This window comes from Kogia breviceps, chromosome 12 (genome assembly GCF_026419965.1).
Source record: "Kogia breviceps isolate mKogBre1 chromosome 12, mKogBre1 haplotype 1, whole genome shotgun sequence".
Classification (NCBI taxonomy): Eukaryota; Metazoa; Chordata; class Mammalia; order Artiodactyla; family Physeteridae; genus Kogia; species Kogia breviceps.
Window position 1 is genome coordinate 42253899 of NC_081321.1, and position 22649 is coordinate 42276547.

The 22649-nt window shown below is 55.5% G+C and overlaps 2 protein-coding genes across 12 annotated transcripts; one reads left to right on the plus strand and one right to left on the minus strand.

The window, feature by feature from the left end:
* Positions 1–642: 642 nt before the first annotated feature.
* On the minus strand, positions 643–15927 carry MAP3K12 (mitogen-activated protein kinase kinase kinase 12). Of its 7 annotated transcripts, none has more exons than XM_067009398.1 (16): positions 15471–15927; positions 8009–8057; positions 7159–7332; positions 6851–7059; positions 6070–6253; positions 5712–5903; positions 5273–5431; positions 4945–5103; positions 4104–4212; positions 3748–3857; positions 3507–3623; positions 3246–3383; positions 2429–3050; positions 2158–2228; positions 1793–2066; positions 643–1388 (listed from the first exon to the last, which is right to left on the minus strand). In XM_067009398.1, the coding sequence occupies exons 3-16, from the start codon at positions 7293–7295 to the stop codon at positions 1290–1292; spliced, it is 2580 nt and encodes an 859-aa protein (XP_066865499.1). In that variant the 5' UTR covers positions 7296–7332; positions 8009–8057; positions 15471–15927; the 3' UTR covers positions 643–1289. The 7 variants fall into 7 exon arrangements, with proteins under 7 accessions (XP_066865499.1, XP_066865497.1, XP_066865498.1 ...); XM_067009396.1 differs by adding an exon at positions 8533–8660 and having other exon boundaries at positions 6851–7332; positions 15471–15496; XM_067009397.1 differs by lacking the exon at positions 8009–8057.
* Positions 15928–17123: 1196 nt separating this feature from the next.
* Positions 17124–22471, plus strand: TARBP2 (TARBP2 subunit of RISC loading complex). 5 transcript variants are annotated; one of them, XM_059081810.2, is made up of 9 exons: positions 17124–17547; positions 18095–18264; positions 19080–19182; positions 19780–19875; positions 20424–20496; positions 20716–20833; positions 21122–21249; positions 21680–21881; positions 22038–22471. In XM_059081810.2, the coding sequence occupies exons 1-9, from the start codon at positions 17495–17497 to the stop codon at positions 22193–22195; spliced, it is 1101 nt and encodes a 366-aa protein (XP_058937793.1). In that variant the 5' UTR covers positions 17124–17494; the 3' UTR covers positions 22196–22471. The 5 variants fall into 5 exon arrangements, with proteins under 5 accessions (XP_058937793.1, XP_066865491.1, XP_058937797.1 ...); XM_059081812.2 differs by lacking the exon at positions 17124–17547 and adding an exon at positions 17673–17795; XM_067009390.1 differs by lacking the exon at positions 20424–20496 and having other exon boundaries at positions 17184–17547; positions 19833–19875.
* The last annotated feature ends 178 nt before the right edge of the window (positions 22472–22649 follow it).

Below are 22649 nucleotides of genomic sequence, written 5' to 3' on the forward strand. Positions count from 1 at the left end.
GGATGCCACAGTGATTTCATGTGGGTTTTGTTCCTGGTGTCTTGCTGTTATTTTTGCACCTTTTATCTGTCAAAGGACAAGGACCCTGCTTGGGTTTTGAATGTAAGCCTTTATTCCAGTGAAGATGTTTTCTTCTGTTTTACCACTCCCATCTTTTTCTGTAGCCCTTGAGCCTGCATTGCAGAGTGACCTTTAATTAGCTATAGCAAGCTGGCTGTGCCCTTGGTCCAAAAGATGGGGGGTTATATTTTCCTAAGATTTGTCTGCAAAGTGTAAGTAAGCACTTCCACTGGGTGGGTGGGGAAGGATGCACATGCATACACATGGAAGCAGCTGAATGTGTGTCTCACTGGGATTCATGTTGCTGGGAATGCCTATACTCTTGTCCAGACTAAAACTGCAGTCTCCTGTTTTTAAAAAGAATGGGTGTTTTATGGGTCCTACTAGAATCCTTTATAAAGACAGACCTCTTCCCATTTATGTAGATTTTACAAGGTTGGGGCTGTTAAGTGATGTTCAGTTTGTTAGTGAGAAAAGCATAACAGGAGGAAGTCACTCAGAGTCCTGATAACTCTGGAGCCCAAGGCTCCTACTTAACCATGCAGGCTACCCCATTCAGTCACCAAGAAAACCCTCAACAGCTTGCCTGCATGGAGTGGTTATATTTCAAGGTTTTTTCACAGGGGTTACAATATGACAGTCCCCACCCCAATCAGGCACCAAGATAAAAGCAGGGACTTAAAACAACACCCCAGTTCTTCAGCCTGAGCCATCACATGCTTTCACAATCTCCTGGCCTCCCCCTAGTCCCTAAGCCAGCGCTTGGGCAGAGAGATGGAGGGACAAAGAAATTACATTGCCACCTGAGAAACCTCAGAGGGGAGGACCCAGCCTTAGCCTCCCTCCTCCCAAGTGCAAAGTGTGTAAACAGAGTAAACGGAAAACAAAAAAGTGCAGTCAAAATGGCTCCCTTTCCTGCACCTCAGGGTTTGGGCAGAAAGAAGAGAGGAAACTAGGCAAGTTTGGCTTTTCTGTTGCCTCACCACTTGCTGAACGTATTGGAGTGAAGCAGGAAGGGGCCAGTTTGCCCTTACCCATATCTCTAGGGCAGTACTTGTCTTTCATTTCCACAGCTGCCAGTGTCCCTAGAGTTTATCAGGTGACTTGGTCAGGGGTCAGTCTCCCTTGAGCCAGACTTAGGCTGGGATAGCCCTGTCTTTTGTTGATTATGTAGCGCATATATATTACTTATATAAATATTTCTCTATGTACAAGGATAAGAGTGGCTTTCATGGAGGGAGGGAGGCTGGGGGCCGCAAGGCTTCACCACTGTTGGCATTTTCCAATTCAGTGCCGTCACAGTCTGAGTCCTCAGAGTTGGGAGGGCCCTGTGAAGAAGAGCAGAAAGGCAATGATGTGTGGCTCAGCATCTCTTGGCAAATAGATTGCTTCAGGATCCTTCACTGCGGTCTTTGTAGTTGCAGGTTTAGTGGTTTTACTGTCTCCACATTTCAGTTGCTCAGGCCATTCTCCAAGGCACAAGACTCCTAGTTTCAGGATTCCTCCCTGGCTGCAATTTATAGGTACCGTGCACACAACCTCGCTAGGTACTCTAGACCTCCCAAATTCTACCATGTGGATATTTGCTCTTTAGAACGGGAGGAAACAGCTTCAGATACAGTGACACAGGGGCTAAGTACCTATCTTTCTGGCCTCTGCATCTGTCTCCCCAGCGGCTCTCAAATGACTGGACATCTGCTCCCTGTCCAATACCTGGTTGGTTGTGACTCACCTGCTCCCCTCTGAGTAGGTTGTGGTGTGGGATGGGCAAGGAGCTGGGTTCCCGGCCAGTAACCACCTCTGAGGAAGGTGGGTCCAGTGGGATTTCTGAGCCCTGGGAGCACATGTCATCAGACCGCTCATCTGGCCGCTCATCAGTGTTCGTACTGCCAACTTCAGGTGTGCCACTGGGGGAAGGCTCACTAGCTGTGCCTTCCTCCCCATCTGATGGATTCTCTGAGCTGAAGGTAGATAGCGACTGGCGCATGTTCAGGCCCTGAGACCACCTGTATGTTGGGCAGACCAGGATTATAGCTTGACTACACCTTGCAGTTTAGAAAGCAAAGAATGTTATTACCTCCTGATTCCATCACTCACCTCTGGCTTGAGGTCAGCTCTCCTTCACTGTCCACCTCTCCTTCCTCTTCCTCTGATGAGATGCCACGTTTCTGCAGGAGAGATGAGCGGACTGTGGTCAAAGGGGGAAGAGGTCATCAAGGACCCAGGATAAGGAAACATGGTTATAAAGGGTTAAGTTGGGAATGGCTTAAGATCAAGAACCTAACATGGGAGGTAAATTAAGGACTTGCACCGCACCCCATGGGGAAGAAGGAAAAAGGAAGAGCTCAGGAACCATTCCATACTTTACCTGACTTCTGGTGACAGCAGCCCTGTACAGCAGTGCAGCTGGGGTCAAGTGCTGGGACCCAGCCCGGCTTCCTCCCCGTCCCGCCGTCCCTTCCCTTCCAGTTCCTAGCAGCCCTACACCGTCACCAGGCCCTACTGGTGGAGGTGGCTCCCCTTTGGCTCCCCCTGGAGAATCCGGGCTGGTGGAGCCGGGTGCCGAGCCCTCACTTGGCGGGGTGTCACCCCGGGCTGCAGGTGGTGAGCCAGGGTCCCCAGCTCCCCCTGTAGCCCCCCGGCCCCGGGCTCCCAGTGCTGCTGACAGCAGGTCGGGGGACGATGAAGACATCTTCCGGAGCAGGAGGTCATGGTGGAGCCCACGGAGGGCTGGAGGGCAGGCTTCCCAGGCTGAGGGTCCCCCTCCTAGCCCCACTGGGCTTCCTGGTCCCCCAGGTTCATGGGGTGGCACAACACGAAGCCCGGGCAGGTCCCCACAGCTGCCCTTGGCGCTGGCCTTGCGGTGACGGGTCTTGCCACGGCGACTCCGTCCTGGTGAGGGGGGGCCCTTGGCACACCCAGGAAGCCCCACCCCACTCAGGGCTGCATCTAGCTTGGGTAGCAAAGATTCAGTCTTGAGGATATCTGGCCTGGTGGGAGAGAGAAAGTGCAAGTTGGAGATTAACAAATTTATCACATGAAAGTACTCCATAGCCTCAGGCAGTACAAGGCACCTCTCTCCCATCTCAGTATCCGTCTTCCTGGCATCTTTGAGCCCTACTCCTGCCTCTTCAGCATCCCCCTTGCCATTCACAAGCGATGGCACTTGTAAACTCTGGTGCTACCTTTTGCTGTGGGGTGACAGCTTCTGTGGGACATTCCTCTTCTTGATGAGCTTCTCCATTGTGTTCCCGTGCAGGAGGCCTCGGGAAGGGTGTGACTTCAGCAGACCTGGGCACCTCCGCTCTAAAGCTTGCTCCCTCCTAAAGACAAAACACGTTAGCTGGGCATGGGACCAGGAATGGGGACCAAGGCTCAGTAGGATCTCCAAGTCAGGCACAGCTCCAGGAAGACGGGATTTGGTGTGTGAGGGTGTGCGTGATTACCTGAGTAGCTCCCGTTCCTTCAGCTCCAGCTGCAACATGAGGGCATTAAGTTCCATGTACAGGTTGTTGGCTCTCTCCAGCTTCCGCTCATAGTGTTCCCTGATGTCCAAGGCGTGTCTGAAATGGGCAGAAGGGTCCCCGAGCTGAGCTGGCTTCACCTGGTGCCATAATTTATCCCAGTCTCTGGGAACTGGTCTGCAGGGCCCTGCTATTGGTGAAATCACCTTCCCAAAACACACACCTGAGCTCCTCCCTCCTCCGCATCACCAGCTCTTCTTCTAGGCGGTGCAGACAGGTCCCTTCTGACTTAATTTTTTCAAAATGCAGCTTTACCTCTTCACGCCACTCTGCCTGGGGGTGGAGAGAAAATTAGGGGTGAGGAGACCTGTAGAAAGCCTTCGCAGGTGCCTGCACTGCTGCAGACTGTGTTGGAGCAGACAGGAGTGGGGCACAGGATCAACCAATACCAGGTCTCAGTCCTTCAAGAACTAATCTATCCATCCCCAGCCACCCTTCTTCCCAGCCTCCCCTCAAAGGACACCATTATCCCTGCAAAGAGAGGGAGCTAAGGTATTCGTTTTCCTCCCCACAGCACACCTGGGACTTAAAGTAAGTCTCCTGGGGTGTGGAGAGTACGTCGGCTGAGGCGATGTCCAGATGCAGCAGGATCTGTCGGAATGATGGACGATTTCGTGGTTTGCTGTTCCTGGAGGGAATGGAGTCGTGGGAGAGAAAGGAATTTCAGGGAGGTCCAGAAAGGAACTAGAGCATCCTTTCCCAAAGCATGTCCTGGAGAATCCAACTCTAGAATGTATTCTGTGACAAAATTCCCTGGTCAACTATCTAGGAAATGTTACAGGCCATCTGTTAGCGTATCAAAGTCCTGCAATAAGAAAACCTATTTAATCCTATTTTCCAACTTGTTTGCCAAAACAAACCTTTTTGAGTAACTCCATTAAAAGAAACACATTTGGGGAAATGCTTAACCAAAGATTAGAAATCTCCCACCTTCCTCCATGGTCTAGGTTCCAAACAAGGGTCCAGGGCCTCCCGCGTTCTAAGACAGTCTACTTGAGCCTTAACCAACCATGCTCATTGGCTGTGCTGGTCCTTCACAGGCGCTTCATAGCCACCCTCTATATCAGATATTGTTGTCTCCATTTTGCAGATAAGGAAACAGGTTCAGAGGGAACACTGCTTGCCCAAGGTCACACACAGTTTGTGCACCCCCTGGTCAGCCCAATTTCTCTCAGTTCTTTATCCTAGTCCCCTTGATACACACTCTGAATCCTGGGGTCTTTCTTGGAGAGCCATATTTGGGAGCTCTGTCCCACTTTCCCTGTTCAGGATTCTGGGCCTGAATGCTCGGGTCCTGGGTGCTGGCTGGCTAACCATCAGCCACCTCCCTTGCTTCCCAGCTTGGCCAGGTGGTCCTTACCAGCACTGGCGAAGCAGGATTTTGAAGCCGTCTGGGCAGCTGGAGGGCACGGGCAGATGGAGACTGTTGCTTCCCACACCCCAGATGATGGCTGAGGAATCTACGTCTTTGTAGGGGATCTCACCAGTCAGCAGTTCCCACAGCACCACACCAAAGGACCTAGGGATAAGAGGGTACGTCACTTGGTGGGGTCTTCCTCCAGAGGCCTTGCAGGTTACTGCAGGCTTGTCTCACTTCTCACTTGTACTCAGGCCCTGGAAGAACCCCCCCACCCCACCAGCTCTCATGCTGGCCGCCTGCTATTCTCAGTCCTCAGCCTGGCCCTCACCAGATGTCGACCTTCTCAGACACAGGCTCGTTGCGGATCACTTCAGGGGCCATCCAGGCTACTGTCCCTGCAAAGGACATCTTGGTACTCTTGTCACTCAGCTCCTTGGAAGTGCCAAAATCGGAGATCTTCACCACATCGTCGTACGTGATTAGCATGCTGGTAAAGAGTGTAGTCAGCTGGGGTCCGGGCCCCTCCACACACCTCATCTAGCTGCAGCAACTCTACCTTTCTGTTTTAAGTCATTTGGGACACCCAGAAACAGGGGGCTTACCACAGCCCTCTTGAGATAGGACTGTCACTTGGGAGGGGTTTCTGAGATGGCCACATGGACTTTAGGACAGGGTCTGAAAGCAGGGAGATGGTCACACTGACCTGGGTGGGGACACCTACAGGAGACTGTGCACAGTAGCTTCTCCCTGCTTGCTTCCTTACTCACTTGGGGGACTTGAGGTCTCGGTGGATAATCTTGTGCAGGTGCAGGTAGTTCATGCCGCCGGCAATGCCCATGGACCAGTCAACCAGCAAGGAGGGGGTGACAGGGCGGCCAGCCCGCAGCACCTCATACAGCTGGCCCTGAGCGCAGAACTCCATAAGGATGCAGTAGCAGGGAGCCTGGGTACACACGCCCCTGGGAGCCAAACACACTGGCATGAAGGGCTCAGCCAGCCCAGCATCCACTTGGTTCACACCTGGCACCCCCATTCCCACCCACGCCATTCTGGCACCCACTTCAGGAAGGGTGCGGTAGATCCCTGCCCTCAAAAGAGTACCCCGGCCCCTGCCCCAGACCTTACTTGAAGGTGATGATGTTAGGGTGCTTCAGTTTTCGCAGGTGCTTGATGTCAGTCTCCTTCAGGTCCCGTACCTTCTTCACAGCCACCTCCTCCCCATGGAAGCGCCCCAGGAAGACGGCGCCCTGGGCCCCTGAGCCCACCCACTGCAGGTCCAGGATTTCCTCAAAGGGGACCTCCCAAAGGTCTGTGGACAGGAGGCACAGTGCCACAGGCTCAGAGAGCCACACCTGGGGCCTTGGGGTGGTCAGGCTCAGGGAAAAGCATTGGGTTGGCTGAAATGACTCAAGGAGGGTAAGGCAGAAAAGTAGCTAAAATGGGCTGAGAAGATGAGGGGACAGGAAGGAAATGAAGGGGTGGTCTAAAAAGAAACTGGGGGGACTTCCCTGGTGTCACGGTGGTTAAGAATCTGCCTGCCAATGCAGGGAACACAGGTTCGAGCCCTGGTCCGGGAAGATCCCACATGCCACGGAGCACCTGGGCCCGTGCGCCACAACTACTGAAGCCCGCGTGCCTAGAGCCCGTGCTCCGCGACGAGAAGCCCGCTCGCCGCAACTAGAGAAAGCCCGCGCACAGCAACGAAGACCCAACGCAGCCCAAAATAAATAAATAAATTTTTTTTAAAAAAAAGAAAAGAAAAACTGGGGAGTCAGTGGCTGATGGACAAATAAGGGGCTGGGCTCTGGGGAGAGAAAAGGATCATCAGGCGACTTCGGTGGGGCTGTCCGAACGGATCTCAGGCTCAGGGAGACGGGGAGAGGGTCTCTTCGAGGACACAGCCTACCTTCCTGCTGCTGCTTGTGCTCCGTGGAATAGGCCTTCCCAATCATGGTCCAGACAGGGCGCAGGCAGCCGAAGAGGCCTTCCAGGAAGCCGCTGCCGCTCTGGCACTGTAGCCGCACCTCATCTGCTCGAACTCTGGACGCCCGACTCTCAGGGGACCCAGTGGCTCCCCCTGGGCCCCCAGCATCCTGCTCGTGCAGCTGCAGGACACTGTTGGCAAAAGGCTCAGGGGGCGGCTCTCCACCTGGGGAGGGGCTGGGCCCGCCCCCGCCCTGCCCCCCGAGCGGCACTACATCTCGGAGTACACACTGGGTAGGCGTCAGGTCCTTCTCGGGGGTGCAGTCGGAAGTGTCTGGGTCCAGCTTGCGCATGGACGCCTCGCTTAGGGTGGACACGAAACCCCCAAAGGAAGGGGAGGGTGTGCGGGTCTCATGGAGGCAGGCCATGGCCTCTGGGCCCTGGTGTAGTGGTGAGCGGTGGGCCCTGTGGGAAAAAGGAGGAGGGGCCGTCAAAGCCGCAGGTGCCCCAGCTCAGGAGGCTCGCCCTGGAGGCAGAGGCATGGGGTGGGGAGCTGGGCTCACAAGAACCTCCTGGAAGTAACACTTGAACCTCACCCTCAGGTACCTATCCCCCTCCAAGCTCCCCCTGAGATCCATCTTGGGAAACATAAGCTTCCTCTCAAGCATCTATTAATGACACAAGTCTTCCTTAGGTATACAGGCAACATACCTAAGTACCATTCTCAGGTAGATACAGGTAACAGCCCTGCTCAGGTACATACTGGTAAGGTACGTCCCAAACTCAAGTACGGTAATAGACTAGTTCCCTTCTCCCTATAAGATTACTGTAATTCACCTCTGGAGAACATATTTCTTTCACTTGAGGCTCACGTGCACACACGTGTCGTATAAGGGTCCTTCGGATATACACATTTTGAGTCTCAACCTTAGGCACACAACAGTAACACTCCTAAGCCTCCCTCACATTGAAGCACACACAGGTGACAATGCTAGGACTCAGTGCCGCTCAGGCACTCTCAGGTGACATTCCTGGGCCTCACACTCATGTACTTGATACATGATTCTGCTGAGAGTCTTATCCTAAGGCACATTCAGGGCTCACATCTGGGTCTCCCTCTTGGGTGCTCACACGTACACACCTGGGCCTCTCCGAGGTAAGTGACGGCTGTAACCAATCAGCTCCATTATCTGCCCAGCACAGAAGAGGGAAAAAGGCAGAACCGTCCAAGGAGGATGCAGAAGCTGTCAGGACAAGCTGTAGCCTGCTGCTTCATCCCCCTCAGCCCTCCCATCAGTCCCACTCCTCCCCCAGGGTTCAGTTAGAGAAGGCCCTGTCTCCTTGCCTCTTTCTCCATTGCCCTCTCCCCCACTCCCCAAACCAAGATCCAGCTTTCCAAACAATAGAGATTTGTCCCAGTTCGTAGCTGGGTTCTATCTATAAAGCAACCATTAAAAAAATCTGAATCCTAGCTTTGCTTCTGTCGCTTGCTGGCTGCGTGATCTCAGGCAAGCTGTAGTTGAGCCTCCATTTCTCCAAATGTACAAAGGGATAAACTAGCTATCACTCAGGCACAGCGAATTCTTCAACCTATACCAGTCTTGTCTGAAGCCTGACACCAGAAGTCATCTGGTCTCCCATTTCCCTCCACATCTAGTCAGTTACCAGATCATCCTGAGGTGTAGGGATTCTTGAGGCCAGCAGTCCTCTCTAACTATTCAGCATAGTAGGGTCCCTCCTTAACCACCTGCATCGGAGCCTCTGAATCACGACTGGAGAGGGGTGGCAGGAATCTACAATAAAAAGGGCTCACTGGGTGGGGAAGCACCTCTGATTGTCTCAGCTCTTGTAACTTGATTTCCAGGCCTCTCAAAGACCTTTTCATTGGGGGTGTGGGGGGTGGGGTTTGCCTGGATGAGTGTTTAACAAGCACCCCAGTTGATTCTTATTATGCCTGGCACATTTGAAAAGCCCTGACCCAGTGCCTTTCTAGTCTCTCTTCTCTAGTTCCATGTTACTGCCTTAATTCAGGCCTCATTAGCTGTGTCACCTGGCCCAGGACAACTGCCCCTTAAATGGTCTCCAAGTTATTCTAAGGCTCCCCCCCACCCCATTCTCCACCTAGCCTTTAGAAGGATCTTTCTAAAGCACAAATTGGCCAGCACCGCTCTTCTTCAAACCCTCTAGTAGCCCCCAGTTGGTCCTGCAGCCTCACCTCCATGCTCTTGGCCCCTCCCCAGCCTCGTCTCCCACTGCTGTTGGTACCCAGGCCATAATGGACAGAGCCTGTCACCAAGCTACATCAGGCGTTTGGGCCAGGGTACCTAATGAGAATGGCTAACACTTATGGAAAGCTTCCCATGCATGTTAGCCTCTGTTATACGTGCATTAGCTTATTTAATCCTAAAAGCTCTAAGTTAGGCATCCTCATGCCCATTTGACAGAGGTAGCAGAGGTCTTAAATAACCTGCCCAAGGTGCTGTTAGCTAGGAAGAGGCTCAAGCTCCGTGCTCAGCCTCGAAGGCGCTTCTCAAGCCCCATCTGTTGTCTTCCAAGTCTCACTTCATCCTGGAAGTCTTCTTCCCTGTCCCTGCTGCTCTGAGTTACTGTCCCTTCTGGGCTGGCACAGCCCCCTGTGCTTCCTCCATCATGGCTCCCATTATCCTGGAGACACAGTGCGGTCGAGCGTGCGTCCTGCTCCTCCGAGAGCCTGCACTCCTGAGAGTGACGATGTCGCACGGGATCCCAGGGCTTCGAACAGCACCCGGCGAGCAGGAAGGTGTCCAGTAAGGTGCAACCACTGCCCTACACACCCCAGAGGATCGTCCTATGGACCAGACGTACACTACGCATGCATTAGCTCCCTCACTCCTCGGAACCACCCAGGGAAGGAGGTATTATCATTGGTCCCTTTATATTCTTGAGAAAACTGAGGCTCAGAAAGCTGAAATCCCAGCCTCCGAATCCCCAACATATCCCTCAAGATAACCGCGGCTTCAAGAGGTGAGATGCACGTAGTAAGGCAAATGACAGGCCAAGCAACGTGCCAATTCGCCGGAGAACGTCCGTGGGAGGACCCGCGGGCTTTCGCCTGCGCCCCCCACGCCAGGCGTCCCTTCCGGACCACTGAGAACGAGGGCGCTCCGCCCGGGTGGGCCTGCAAGGAGGGCTGGCGGGACTGGGGCGCTGCGGCTGCTATAAGCCAGAGTGACGGCCGTTCGAGGCGGAGAGGAAGGGGTTACGGCCCCAGCGCCCCCTCCCGCTTCCCGACCTCCTTCCCGGCCGTCACGTGGCTTGGGGCTGGGGGCGGGGGCCCGGCAGCAGGAGGAGGGGGTCCGGGCGGGGAAGGGGAGGGGACGCAGAGGGTTGGGGGAAGCGCTGGGCGCTGCGGCGTAACCATGACGACTGGGCCCGAGGCGGCGCGTGAAGTCACCGGGACAAGATTAGCCCGGAGTCACGTGAGCGGCGATCGCGGGGGTGGGGCCCCGCCCGGGCCCCGCCCCTGACCCGGGCTGGCCCACGTGCTGGTTGCGGGCTGGCAGGAGGGGACCTCGGACCCCACCGGCCGGCCGCCTCTGCGTCCCCTCTTCCCCATGTCGACCCCCGTCCCCGCGTGCATTGGAGGGAGAGCCGGTGGTGGTGAAGAGAGGGGACTTGGGTTGACTTTGGGGGTGCGATGCCACAGAGAAAGCAGGAAATGGTGAGACAGGGAGACTGGACACGCGAAAGGGCGACAGGCACGGCCAGAGAAGGAGGGCCTACCTAGTTGAGAGAAAGACCGAACAGCGTGAAGCACAGGGAGAGACACTCCTAAGAAGGATGGACTGAAAAACTGATTTTGAAAAGCAGAGGACACTGAGTAAAAGGAGCTGAAAGGGGATTGAAAAACAGATCATCTGTGCCCTCCCCGATTCATTTCCTATTTAGAAGCTGAGCTCTGAGTAGGCACAACACCTGGCTTTTTAAAGGAATTTTTCAGCCTTCACCTGGTGTTTGGCAACCTGGAGCCTTAGGCATAGAGAGGGTGACACGCTCCGAGACACTTGCAGCCAAGCCTCCCTCCAGTTCCCCTGGCCTCCCCAGGGGCCCCTCCAGTAGCCAGGGCCAGCAGCTGGGGAGAGGGAGAGAAGCCATTTCACCTGTTTGTCTTTTCGGGTAGTGGAAGTAGCTGAAGAAATAGGAGATGGGACCGAAGGAAAGGGAGGGAACCCAGCCAAGCTCAGTCCACCCCTCCCTGTTCTCAGGCTAATGACAGCTCTTCCAGATTGACCTGAAGGAGTGTGTGTGTATTGGGGGTGGGGTGGGGGGGTGGGTGGAGCTGAGGCCCCAGGGGATTATAGTAAACTGGAGATTCTGCTCTCCCAACACACACTCTCTCTCTGTGTCCTTTATCTCTGACCTACCAGCTGTGTCCCACTGCCCCCCACCTGGGCCTTGGCGCCAGGGCTTTGCGGGGGTGGGGTGCGGGGTGTATATCATGGCTAGGAACCCCTGCCCCAGGCATTCGGTCACCCTGGGGGAGGGATGTCTCCCTGGCCATCAATTATGCAGAGCATGGGGGAAGGGCAGGGATGTGACAGGAGGGGGTGGATATCTGTCAGTCATTCTGTCAACCATATTTACCAAAAGGTCACTGTGCAGAACTCGGCTCCAGATTGGGTGAGGGGTGAGAGTGGTCCCTAAACTATGCATCTTCCAGGGGAAGCTGCTCTTTGGACACCCCAGGAAGCCCCAATTCAGTTTCAGCTACCAGGTTCTCTGGTTGCTGGTGGTTCCCTCCAGGCGGCTGGCTGTAGGGGTGGAGTGCGGGCAGGGAGTACCCCACACCCCTTTCATTCCTCCTCCCAGGTTCTCCTGCCTGAGATGCTGGAGGCCTGTGGCAAAGCAACCCATTAAATCGTTTCTCACTCCCTCCTGTTCTAACAGCAGAATCTCAATGCCAAGCTGCTTGTCTGGCTGTCTTGGGGGCTCAGTTGAGAGGCCAGGCCATCTGTTTAAGTCGTGGGCTCTCACACTGAGCACTCGCCACTGTCTTGGACCCTATTTTGCACTCAGGAAAGGAAGACTCCCCTTGTCTCCTGACTGGGGGTGGAGGGGATGTCTTCACACAGAAAGGAGACCCAAGACTTGGGAATGGTAGTTCCACCAATCCAGGCTTTGAGATCCTGAGAGAGTAAAGGACTCTAACCCCTCCTGGCCAAGGCTCCCAGCCACTCGGCTGCAGCCTGTTTTTGTTTTGCTTTTTACAGGATCCATGGTCCTGGCCCCAGGGTTGTTCTCAGATGGAAAGAACTACAGCTTTTCTGTTGTGCCCTCATAGGAGGGGGAATGCCTTCCCCTGAGAGCCTGGGCAAAACTGGAGATCACCCCTAACTCCAGGCCCCCAGCCTCACACAGGTCCAGCCCTGAGACCCCTAGCCGCCACTGCCTCTTCCTCCAGTAGGGTGGGCAGTGAAGGGGCTGGGAGAGAGGGGGCAGTACTGTTTAGGAAGAAAGAACCAGCTTTGGATTTGAAGAGATCAGAACTAAAACCTCATATTGCTGTGCATTAGTTCAAGAAACGTAATCCCTCCGAGACTCCCAACCCTACCTTATGGGATGGTGAGTGTTAAGTAAAATGATGTGGGGAATGCCATGAGCACAGTGCCGGGGCTCCCGGCTTTGTCTTTCTGGTTGGCTGGACACCAGGTCTTTCTCTGTGGATTCTGGAGAGGCCATTTCTTCTGTCTGACCAGAAGGGAGACCAGAACCTTCTACTTCCCCAAGACAAATCTTGATTTCATGTCCCAGGGGAACCAGGTCACAATGGCAATGGTGTGCTAGAGGCCCCTGTCCTTCCTCTGCAAATCCTTATATCCCACCTCCTCTGGACTGAGGGGGAAGGCCTAATTCCCTGTACACCGTCCTCACCCCCTGGCCATCGTGGCCCAGGATCACCCCACAGCCCTACCCGTTAAGGTTTGAGGGGAAGGCAAGAGTAGGAGCAAGGTATGATGGGTCACAGGGGTCCTGCTACTTAGTACCTCAGGTGCACCTGGAAGAATTTCAGCGTTATTTTAACAAATCGTTCCTGAGCCGGATGTGCATTTAAAAAGATCTGGAAGGATAGAAACCAATGTGTAACCATTTCTAAGTAGGTGGAATTGTGGGTATTTTTATTAAGAAATTTAAAAATCTATTTTAAACTGAAAAAGAAGAGATGAAAATTACAGAGTGCCTATATCCATTCCTGTCACCTAGCCTTGGACAGTGAGCTAGGGAAGGAGGGTGGATGGCCTGAGAAGCAGAGAGGCTTGCTTGATGTCCTGTCTCTGCTCTTGAGCAGCTGGGTGACCTGGAGTACGAGACTTCTTAACAAACCTCAGTTTCTTCATCTCTAAATGGGGACAGTGGTCAATAATTCACACAGTGGCAATGCAGGATATTATGTGGGTAATAACATAGGCTCTAGGTCAGATACACCTGGGTTCAAATCCTAAACTCTTTTGCCACATACTGATTTTTTGATTTTGAACAGATTACTTAACTTCTTTAAGTTTCAGTTTCCTCATCCCTAAAATAGAAATGATGATCATTCTGCCTCTCAGTATTGTTATAAGCAGTATTGAGATAATCCAAATAAAGTTCCTGGCCTGGTGCCTGACACACAGGAAGCTCCCTATAAACATTAGCACATGGAAAGCGCCTAACAAGCAGTAGTTGATTTTTATAAACGTGTGTCCTTTCCCTTCTTTCCGTTGTCTCCCTCTGCAAAGCAAGAGGCAGCAGAGATGGTATAGGTAGAAAGGGAGCTGGATAAACACAAGGGATAAAAAGGAGAGTGAAGAAAGAAGGAACCAAAGGAAAAGGGCTCTATCCTGGAGGATCCTCTTCTCCTCTGGAATAGCATGCCCCTGCTGCCTCATCACCTTTCCCCAACACAGCTGCCCCTAGTTCTCCTGGGAGCAAAGGAAGCAGACAGACTAGTGTCTGTAGCCAGCCCATCGTGAAGCCCCCGTGTCCCCTGCTGGCGTCATCTCCACACTATCCTTGTTCTGCCTCAACAGGGACTCCTGAAGGGGTTGATTCCCTAATCCCTTCTTTCTCCCAGACCAGCAGGGCTAGGTGGGACTGCACGTGATAAGCCATTGGGCAAGTCCAGGGTGGTGGGTACTAGAATTTAGGGTCCTCTTCCTGACAAAGCCAGAGTAGCACATCACCTCAGGGGGAAGGACCCAGAAACAGCAGTTTTTAGAGGGGTTTTGCCATCCTTAGCTGTAAGGACAACCAGAAAGTCCTGAGCCACTTCCTTACGTAAACTTCTTGCCTCCCCTGCCCATACTTGGGTTGAATTAGGGGATGGATATTTAGTGGTTCGTTTTCACATGTGCTGGGGTTAGTGTATCACACCATTGGTCTTCCCAGCATTGCCTCAGTCCCCACAGTGAGTGAGTAGATGGGTGGCAGGCTGGAGAGGGCAGAAGTTTTTTCCACCCTTAAGTGTGAGATAGGAGGGAGCAGGCCCTAAAGCTCAGAGGAACTTCAGTGCCTGTTTGGGAAGATGCAGGGCATACTCAGGCCCTTTCCTTCCTGAATCCCTCTTACTTGCCTTCCCTAGATATGACCCTCTGGCTGCAAAATCAGAGCTCCCACAGCCATGGAGTCCATTCTGTGAGTTGGAAGGGAAATTGTGTTTAGAGAGAGGCACTGACTGTGGCTTGAGATGATTCTGTGTTGGGGAGAGACCTCGTGTGCACCCCTTCCTGATTAAGGGCTGCTGACCCACTCTCCTCCCAAGAGGGAGCAGGTAAAGGAGCTAAAAGGTAGGACTTTTCCCTCAATTCTAAGGGATACCCCACTATTTCCTTCCACTGTCTATAGAGCCTCTGACACTTTCTCTTCCCTCCCCTTAGCCAAGGCCATGGTTATAGGAGTTTTAACTCTGTGGAAAGGATTCCTGCTTATTTTTAAGTCAAGGAGTTTGAGGAGTGTGTAGGGAAAAGGGAGGAGCTTCATGAAAGGCCTGGGCTGAGGAAATGGGTTAGGGGAGCCAGAGGAGATGGAGAGATTGAGGAGGGAGAAAGCCACATAAGAGTGGGGGAGGGGAGGATGACCATCACCTGGGCATCCAGGAACACGTGTTCTTGCCTATAATCCTCAGGTGCAGCCTGCTAAGTGTGTGTGTGTAGGGGGGAGGGGAGTGGGGGCACATGAGGCCTTGTCCTTCCTTTCCTGCCCTGAGGGGGCCCAAACTCTTCCTCCTCCTTCCCTCTCCCCCCTCCTGAGGGTGAGTGGGAGGAGAGGAGGATGTTCCCTTGCCCCCTGTCCTTTACGTCCGTCCCCCAATCATGCCCCCACCCCCACCCCACACACTCCTTTCCAGCTCTGGAGGCCCTTCGCCTCCAAGCTGGGCCGCGGCGTCCCTCCGCTCGGTTCCCCTCCTTCCCATCCCCACAGGCGTCGGGTCCAGGTCCCCAGTTCCTCCATCCCCACGGTCTCAGCATCCCCGCGCCACCCTCCCCGCACCCCGCCACATCTACCTCCCGACCCTCCCTCGGCACCCGGACCCCAGGACCCAGACCCATCCCTGCCCCCGACCCTCCACAACTCGGCCCGGCTCTCACCTCGGGGGCTCCGCGGCCGCAGCACAAAAGGCGGCGCTGCTGCAGCTCGGCTCCGGATGCTGCTCCCGCCTCCTCCTCCTTCTCCTCCTCCTTCCCTCCTCCCCCCGCTGCCCTCGACCGGACCAGGGGCGCTGTCACAGGCGATGCTCGTGCGGTGTCCGGGTGCACGCCCCAGCTTTCTCCCCCCACCCCCCGACCCCAAGCCCCGTCCTCACTCGGCTTGAACTCCCGCTCCTTCCAAGGCCCCCGCCCCGGGCCCCCCGGGACGGACACGCCCTGAACGGGGGATGCTGCGCTGGAGCCGCGGCCTCTTAAAGGAGCCTGCTGCTGCCATCAGGCTCGTTCCAGGCTCGTCCCTGGTCGTCCGGGCCCTGCACCTCCCTGCTGGCGGGGACCTGGAGCGATCCCACCCCCGGCCTTAGGCCGATTCCGTAGGAGCCCACTGTGCTGGTCTTATAAGCTCCCTCCTATACCCTGAGACAGCAGCCCCTCAGGTGGGACCCCCACCCCCTCCAGCACTCTAGCATCGTTCCCCCTGTCAAACGATCTTGCCTGTCTTCTTTCCCCTAATTGTCACAACTCCAGTTCCACCCAGCTGGAATCCACTCAGCTCAATGCCCCGTCCCCCTCCAGTGTTCCTGGATGACCCCTTGTTATTATTCCAAGATTCCTCCGGACCTCCACCCCCGCACAGAGAAGCCCATCTCTTCCCTGATCCATTCCCAGAACACTCATTAGAGTCAGACATTTTTCGTGATCTCTTTCTCTCCAAGGTCACAAGATTTTCCCTACATCTTTCAGGCCAGTGGCTGTGAGACCTTGGCGAAGAGGGAATGGAGCTCTGGGACCCCAAAATACGCATTCTGCTCCGCATACAGATTAGTCGATTAGTCTTAAGAGGCCAGAATCCTCTCGCTCTCTCTTTAGCTGAGAGACCCAAGACCCACGGCAGAGGGAATGAGACCACTATGTGCCTTAGTTCTACTAATCCTGTTGTCCCACTATAGCCTGATTCTCAGGCCCCAGAGCGGGGTCTCCTGGCGTAGGGGAACCAGCTACAGAAAGGTGTAGGGCCATTCTAAAAAGGCTTTGGAAAAGCGGAAACCAACAGGCTGCAGGGCAGAATTAAGGGGAAGGGAGGTGAAGGACAACCTAGGAAAAAAAAGCAGGTTCTGTGAGACGAAGGCCCGAAAGCCAGGGAGGGGCTTAGGCCAAAGGCTGAGCGAGAACTGAGACTGAGATGGGCTAGGATTTACAACTGCCGCGGTGCCCTGAGGGGCAGAGGATAGTACCCTCCAACGTCCAGGCAGGGCCCACCCTCCCAGAGTGCAGAGTCAGGAACCGACAGCAGCCTTGCACCTGGGCCAATCACAACCTTTTCTCAGAAAGAGGCGGGGTCAAGGGGGTTGACTCTTCCCTTGTCCCCGCCCCTCTAGGTGAAGTAACCAGTCGCAATCCTCCTAGAGCAAGAGAGCGCAGTCGGGAATAACCAATTACGCCGCGAAACTTTTCGTGCACGTTTGACCCTGCCCCTCCAGCTGCGACAAAGGTGGCGCGCAAGCTCCTGGGTTCTGTAGTTTTCAAGGGACCCGAAGGCCCCCAGTCTCGAGGTCGCCCTTACCGCCCCGCCCCTAAGACGCTTCCACCCGCTAGTACGCATGCCCAGAGCCCCAGCCCTGAGGCTAGGAGACGCGGAAGGAAGGAGGCGGGGCGATATTAAAAACAAAAAACAAAAAACAAAAAACCACCCTCAGCTCGGGAAGCGACGGTGGATGAGTCCGGTCCTCCCAGAAGGCGGTACTGCCCGCCTGGGCGAACCACGCGGAGGGTTGTGGGGCGGATAGCTCCCCTCCTGATGGAGACTCTTAGAGTCGGGTGGGCGGGGGACTCCATATCCCAGCATGCTCCGCGGCAGGCCCGACCGGCCGCGACTCGGGGCTTGGCCCCGGCCCTAGCTCTTCGGCGGTGTATTGGGGCGCGTGGAGGCTGCAGTCACGGTGGCGCCCGCGGGGACGGAGGAGGGAATGAGTGAAGAGGAGCAGGGCTCCGGCACTACCACGGGCTGCGGGCTGCCCAGGTGAGCCGCCTAGTACCGTTCCCTGCAGGGCGCATAACTTGGCACGGTGCGGAGGGAGTAGCGTCGCGGGCCCAGCATGCACCTGGCCTGAGGGTTGTTCCCGGCAAGCACTGGGGTAGTGGGCCGTGGTTCCCGGCATGCACCCCGGCAGTGGCCACAGCCTCCAGCTTTAGCTAGTTCGGGGTTGGCCCGGTTCCCAGACTGCACTGGGGCGCTGGGCTTTATGCCCCCGACATTCAGTGCATTTGGTGGGTACTGGGGTCCTGGCCTGCACTGTGTCAGGGGACATTCACTTTCAAACTGCACTGGGGTACAGGATCCCTCGCCTTAACTAAGATAAGGAACAGTGCTTTCCCCGCTTGCCCTGGGGCAGTGGACCCTGCTTTCCCAGCCTGCACCTCTACTCCACACTGAACCCAGCCGGTGGCTGCCTAAGGTCCCCTGGACCCTATGTCCCCCATAGTGTGCCTGGGTCTGATATGGCAGTGCTTGGCCAGGTGGGTGCAGAGAGGGGAGGTGTGATGAGGGTCTGTGCCCCTCCCCCCAGTATAGAGCAAATGCTGGCAGCCAACCCGGGCAAGACCCCGATCAGCCTTCTGCAGGAGTATGGGACCAGAATAGGGAAGACGCCCGTGTACGACCTTCTCAAAGCCGAGGGCCAAGCCCACCAGCCTAATTTCACCTTCCGGGTCACCGTTGGCGACACCAGCTGCACTGGTGAGGAAGGCTTGGGCAGCCTGGCTGGGGTGTGCATTCACAGGGCCCCATTGGCTTTATTGCTTGGAGTCTATTCACAGTCCTTTCTTCCAAGACCAGTGAGGGAAGGAGAGATTTCAGGGGGAAAAATCACTGACTGGATTAGGAGAACAGGTCTGTGAGGAGGTGGGTAGAACTCGGGAGAGTTAGAGGAACAAGCCGCGCTGCCACAGTGATCCGGCAGATTGTTGTCATCCTGGAGGAAGAAGTAAGAGGAGATAAATCGAAATCTCAGTGCAGTATTTGGGGGAGTGAGTGCCCGCTGTGCTGGACTCTGTTCCAGGTGCTTAATCAAATTCTTACCTTAAACCGTGGTCGAATCCAGTGATGTAGGTGGTAGTATCCTCATGTTGAATATGAGGAAACCGAAGCTCAGAGAGATTCAATGACTGGGGCAAGGTCACATGCCTAGTAGGTGACAGAGCCAGGTTTTGACTCTAGAGCCTGCACTCTTTCTATTTTTCCAGCCAGCTCTATTTATTGAGAGAAAAGAAAGTGCTTCCCAGAGGAAAGTAAGGCAGAGAAAGAACCTTCAGACAAAGTGTCTGGCCTCAGGAGGAGTTCTGCCCGGCATGGCTTGATTTGGGGAACTGGTGGAAAGATAAGGGCCCTTCATTCCACCAGTTAGCGTTAACACTTCCACTCTTGGGCAGGGGGAGGTTGGTGAGAGGGGACTTGGTTGACTCCTTCTGGCTGTGAGGAGAGAGGCTGTGGGATGCTGTTTTCTCTTCTGTCCTTCCAGTGACCTCCAGTATTGCCCACACCCCCTCTCTCAGGTCAGGGCCCCAGCAAGAAGGCAGCCAAGCACAAGGCAGCCGAGGTGGCCCTCAAACACCTCAAAGGGGGGAGCATGCTGGAGCCGGCCCTGGAGGACAGCAGGTGAGGGAGGAACAGCCGAGGCATCCTAGAGGCTCTGTCAGGAACCCAGGCCCCTGCACCAGCCCCTCTGCCCCGTAGGCTTGGCCTCGTGACACTGAACCACGCTGACTTGGCCTCTTCCTGAGAGCTTCCTCTGGAACATGAGCAGGATGCTGCCAGGGCTCCTGCTGCTGTGAAGGATTCTGGGGGGCAATGGCCAGCCCCAGTGAGGGGTTATGGCTGTGGTTTGGGGCCCAGGTTGGGGCCTGGGGAGGGGGAGGGGTGGAGGCTGAGGCTGGAGGGAGCTGCTCCCCAACATACTTCCCTCTCCAGCAAGATGTCATTCCCTCTTCCACACTCAGGTTGGTGTTTGTTGCTCCCATGGTTCTTGGGTAGAAAGAGATCCTCCTCCCACTTTTCCTAGTCTTTTTGATCAAGTGTTTGGCAGCAAAAGATCTCAGGAGGAATTGGTGGTTGAGCTTCCCTGAGTTTTTGTCTCTAGTGGGAAGAGCTTTTCTTAGGGGATGGGCAGGTCAGGAGGACCTGGGTCCCACACCCTTTATTCCCCACCCCCACCCCACGTGGGTGTGAATCAAAGGCCCCCTTCCCCTCGGGAAGTTCTTTTTCTCCCCTAGACTCTTCACTGCCTGAGGACGTGCCGGTTTTTACAGCTGCAGCGGCTGCTACTCCTGTTCCATCTGCTGTCCCAACCAGGTATCTTGTGTCTCCTGACTGCCTGAGGGGGGTGGGAAGGGTTCCTGGCTCCTGGCCCCCTAGCCCTTGAACCCAGGCTGGTCAGGCATGAGGAAGTCTGAGTGTAAACAGAGGATGGAATAGAGTTTGAAGAATTTGCACCAGCTGGTAAGCTCTTGGGATGGGAGGTAATTTCTAATTTTTCAGTAGCCACATGGATGATGTTAAAGATCTTGCAGGCCCCATTTTCTTCTGAGTTGGCCACATGATGGCCCTGTGTTTGAGTCCCATCAGGTGCTTCTGGGGACTGGATATACACCCCTCTCCACTGTCCTGGCGAGGTGATGGTCACGTGTTCCAGAAAATCGAAATGGGCCTGGGAGCTGGAGGAGAACTTGCTAGGGTGGGAGGGGCAAGAGAGCAGGCTTGACGTTTGGAGAGACAGCTGCCTGCCTGGCGGGGAGTAGGGAGATGGCAGTGGGGGAAACCAGAGCAGGGCTTAGGACTCATGGGCAGCCGCTGAAGGAACCAGCCTCCTCAGCTTTGGCCCTGGGCCCTTTTTCCTTCAGGAGCCCCCCCATGGAGGTGCAGCCCCCTGTCTCCCCTCAGCAGTCTGAGTGCAACCCCGTTGGTGCTTTGCAGGTGTGTCCCCATCCTCATTTCCCACGCATGCCTATCTTCCCTTGTACCAGGGGCCATGGGGGAAGCTGTTGTGGGGCTGTTACCTTGTTCTGAGGGCTTCTCCCACCCCTCCTTTATTCCTTCTTTAACTCCGAGTCTGAGGCTTCCAGGGTGGGAGGGGGAGAGGATGTGAGGACTCTTTTCTCACTGTCTTGTGTACCCTTGTTTCTCCCTTCCAAGGAGCTGGTGGTGCAGAAAGGCTGGCGGTTGCCTGAGTACACAGTGACCCAGGAGTCTGGGCCAGCCCACCGCAAAGAGTTTACCATGACCTGCCGGGTGGAGCGTTTCATTGAGATTGGTAACTGGGTAGAGGGGAGTTCCTGTAGCTACTGTCCATTCCCCAGCACCCCAGTCACAGCTACAGGCAGCTCCCAGCCTCTCTCTGCTTTCCCGGCGGAGAGTCCCAGCTTGGCTCCTTCTTCCTAGCTTTTTCCTTGCACCCTGTCCTGCCCTCCTCTTTTGGCCAGCTAGGTTCTCGGATGCATGGCAGGTCCTGAGCTCCTCTTTGCAGTTGATATCCCCTGAGTGGGTGGAAGCACTGGGTCTATTTGGAACCATAATTCAGCAACCCTCTTCCCCCATGCAGGCAGTGGCACTTCTAAAAAGCTGGCAAAGCGTAATGCAGCGGCCAAAATGCTGCTTCGAGTGCACACGGTGCCTCTGGATGCCCGGGAGGGGAATGAGGCAGAGCCTGATGACGATCACTTTTCCATTGTGAGTGCCTTGTGGGCCAGGCCCTGTGCTCCATCCTCCATGCCAGGGCAGGGCACTGGGGACTCAGGTCTGTGACTTGGAAGTGAGCCTCTCTCGGTCCCAGGGCTGCTTCTGCCCGTTTTCCTACCAGACCCAGGGTTTCTGGGGCCCCCTCTCAGCCTCAGCTGTAGGGCTGCATGGTGAGTGCGTTGGGGGAGGGAGCTGGCTCAGGGCAGGGGCCCTGTAGGCTTCTGTTACTGGAATGAGGAAGGCTGCCTGGCCATCCGGTCCACGGTCTAATAGTTCGAGGTGGTCACACAGGGACTGACTGGGGGAGGCAACAGGAGGAAGCGTTCTTTGGGCTTTTCTCCTCTTGGACATAGGATGTCTGTTACATGCCTGGGTCTCAGAGTCCCTGGCTGCATCCTTCTTCCTGTCCCCATCTTATCAGGGTGTGGGCTCCCGTCTAGATGGACTTCGGAACCGGGGCCCAGGCTGCACCTGGGATTCTCTGCGAAATTCGGTGGGAGAGAAGATCCTGTCCCTCCGCAGCTGCTCCGCAGGCTCCTTGGGCGCTCTGGGCCCCGCTTGCTGCGGCGTCCTCAGTGAGCTGTCTGAGGAGCAGGCCTTCCATGTCAGCTACCTGGATATTGGTATGGCTACTGGGGGGCCGGGCAGTGGTGGGACTGGACCAGAGCAAGTATGGATGGGAGTAAGGGTTCGGGAGGGCATGGCAATGACATGGACACCCCCTTCCCGGTGCTGCCTTCCTGCCTAGCACTGCCTCCCTCTTCTCTCTTGGTCTGCAGAGGAGTTGAGCCTCAGTGGGCTCTGCCAGTGCCTGGTGGAGCTATCCACACAGCCGGCCACCGTGTGTCACGGCTCTGCAACTACCAGGGAGGCAGCCCGAGGCGAGGCTGCGCGCCGTGCCCTGCAGTACCTCAAGATCATGGCGGGCAGCAAATAAAGCCCCGGCTGGACTCGTGGACATTCGTCCTTTGCTCCCTGCTCTTCCTGCCCCCGGCCCATGCATCTGCCCAGCTCTGGTACCCCCTGGAGGTGCCACCTCTACCTCTGACACAGACTGCCTGCCTGCAGGCTGAGGAGGGCACAGGGCCAGGAACCAGGGGCCTCAGCTGGCCCAGGTTCTGTCCTCATGTGACTGGTGATGATGAAGGGGAGTGAAATCGGGGGCTCTCCAGTAAGAGCCTCAAATAAATGTGCTGCTTTTTGGATTCTTAAACCCTGCTCTGTTTCCCTGAGTAGTCAGTGGCAGAGGTTAGCACCAGGTCACTTCCCCTGGTGTGCCTCCCCACTTTGCTCCCCACAGGTCCCCATGTTTGTCTTTCTGGTGGCAGGAGGTTGTGTGCACTGACCTCTGGGAACTCCATCGCCTGTTCCTGGAGAGCTTGGTTTGGCAG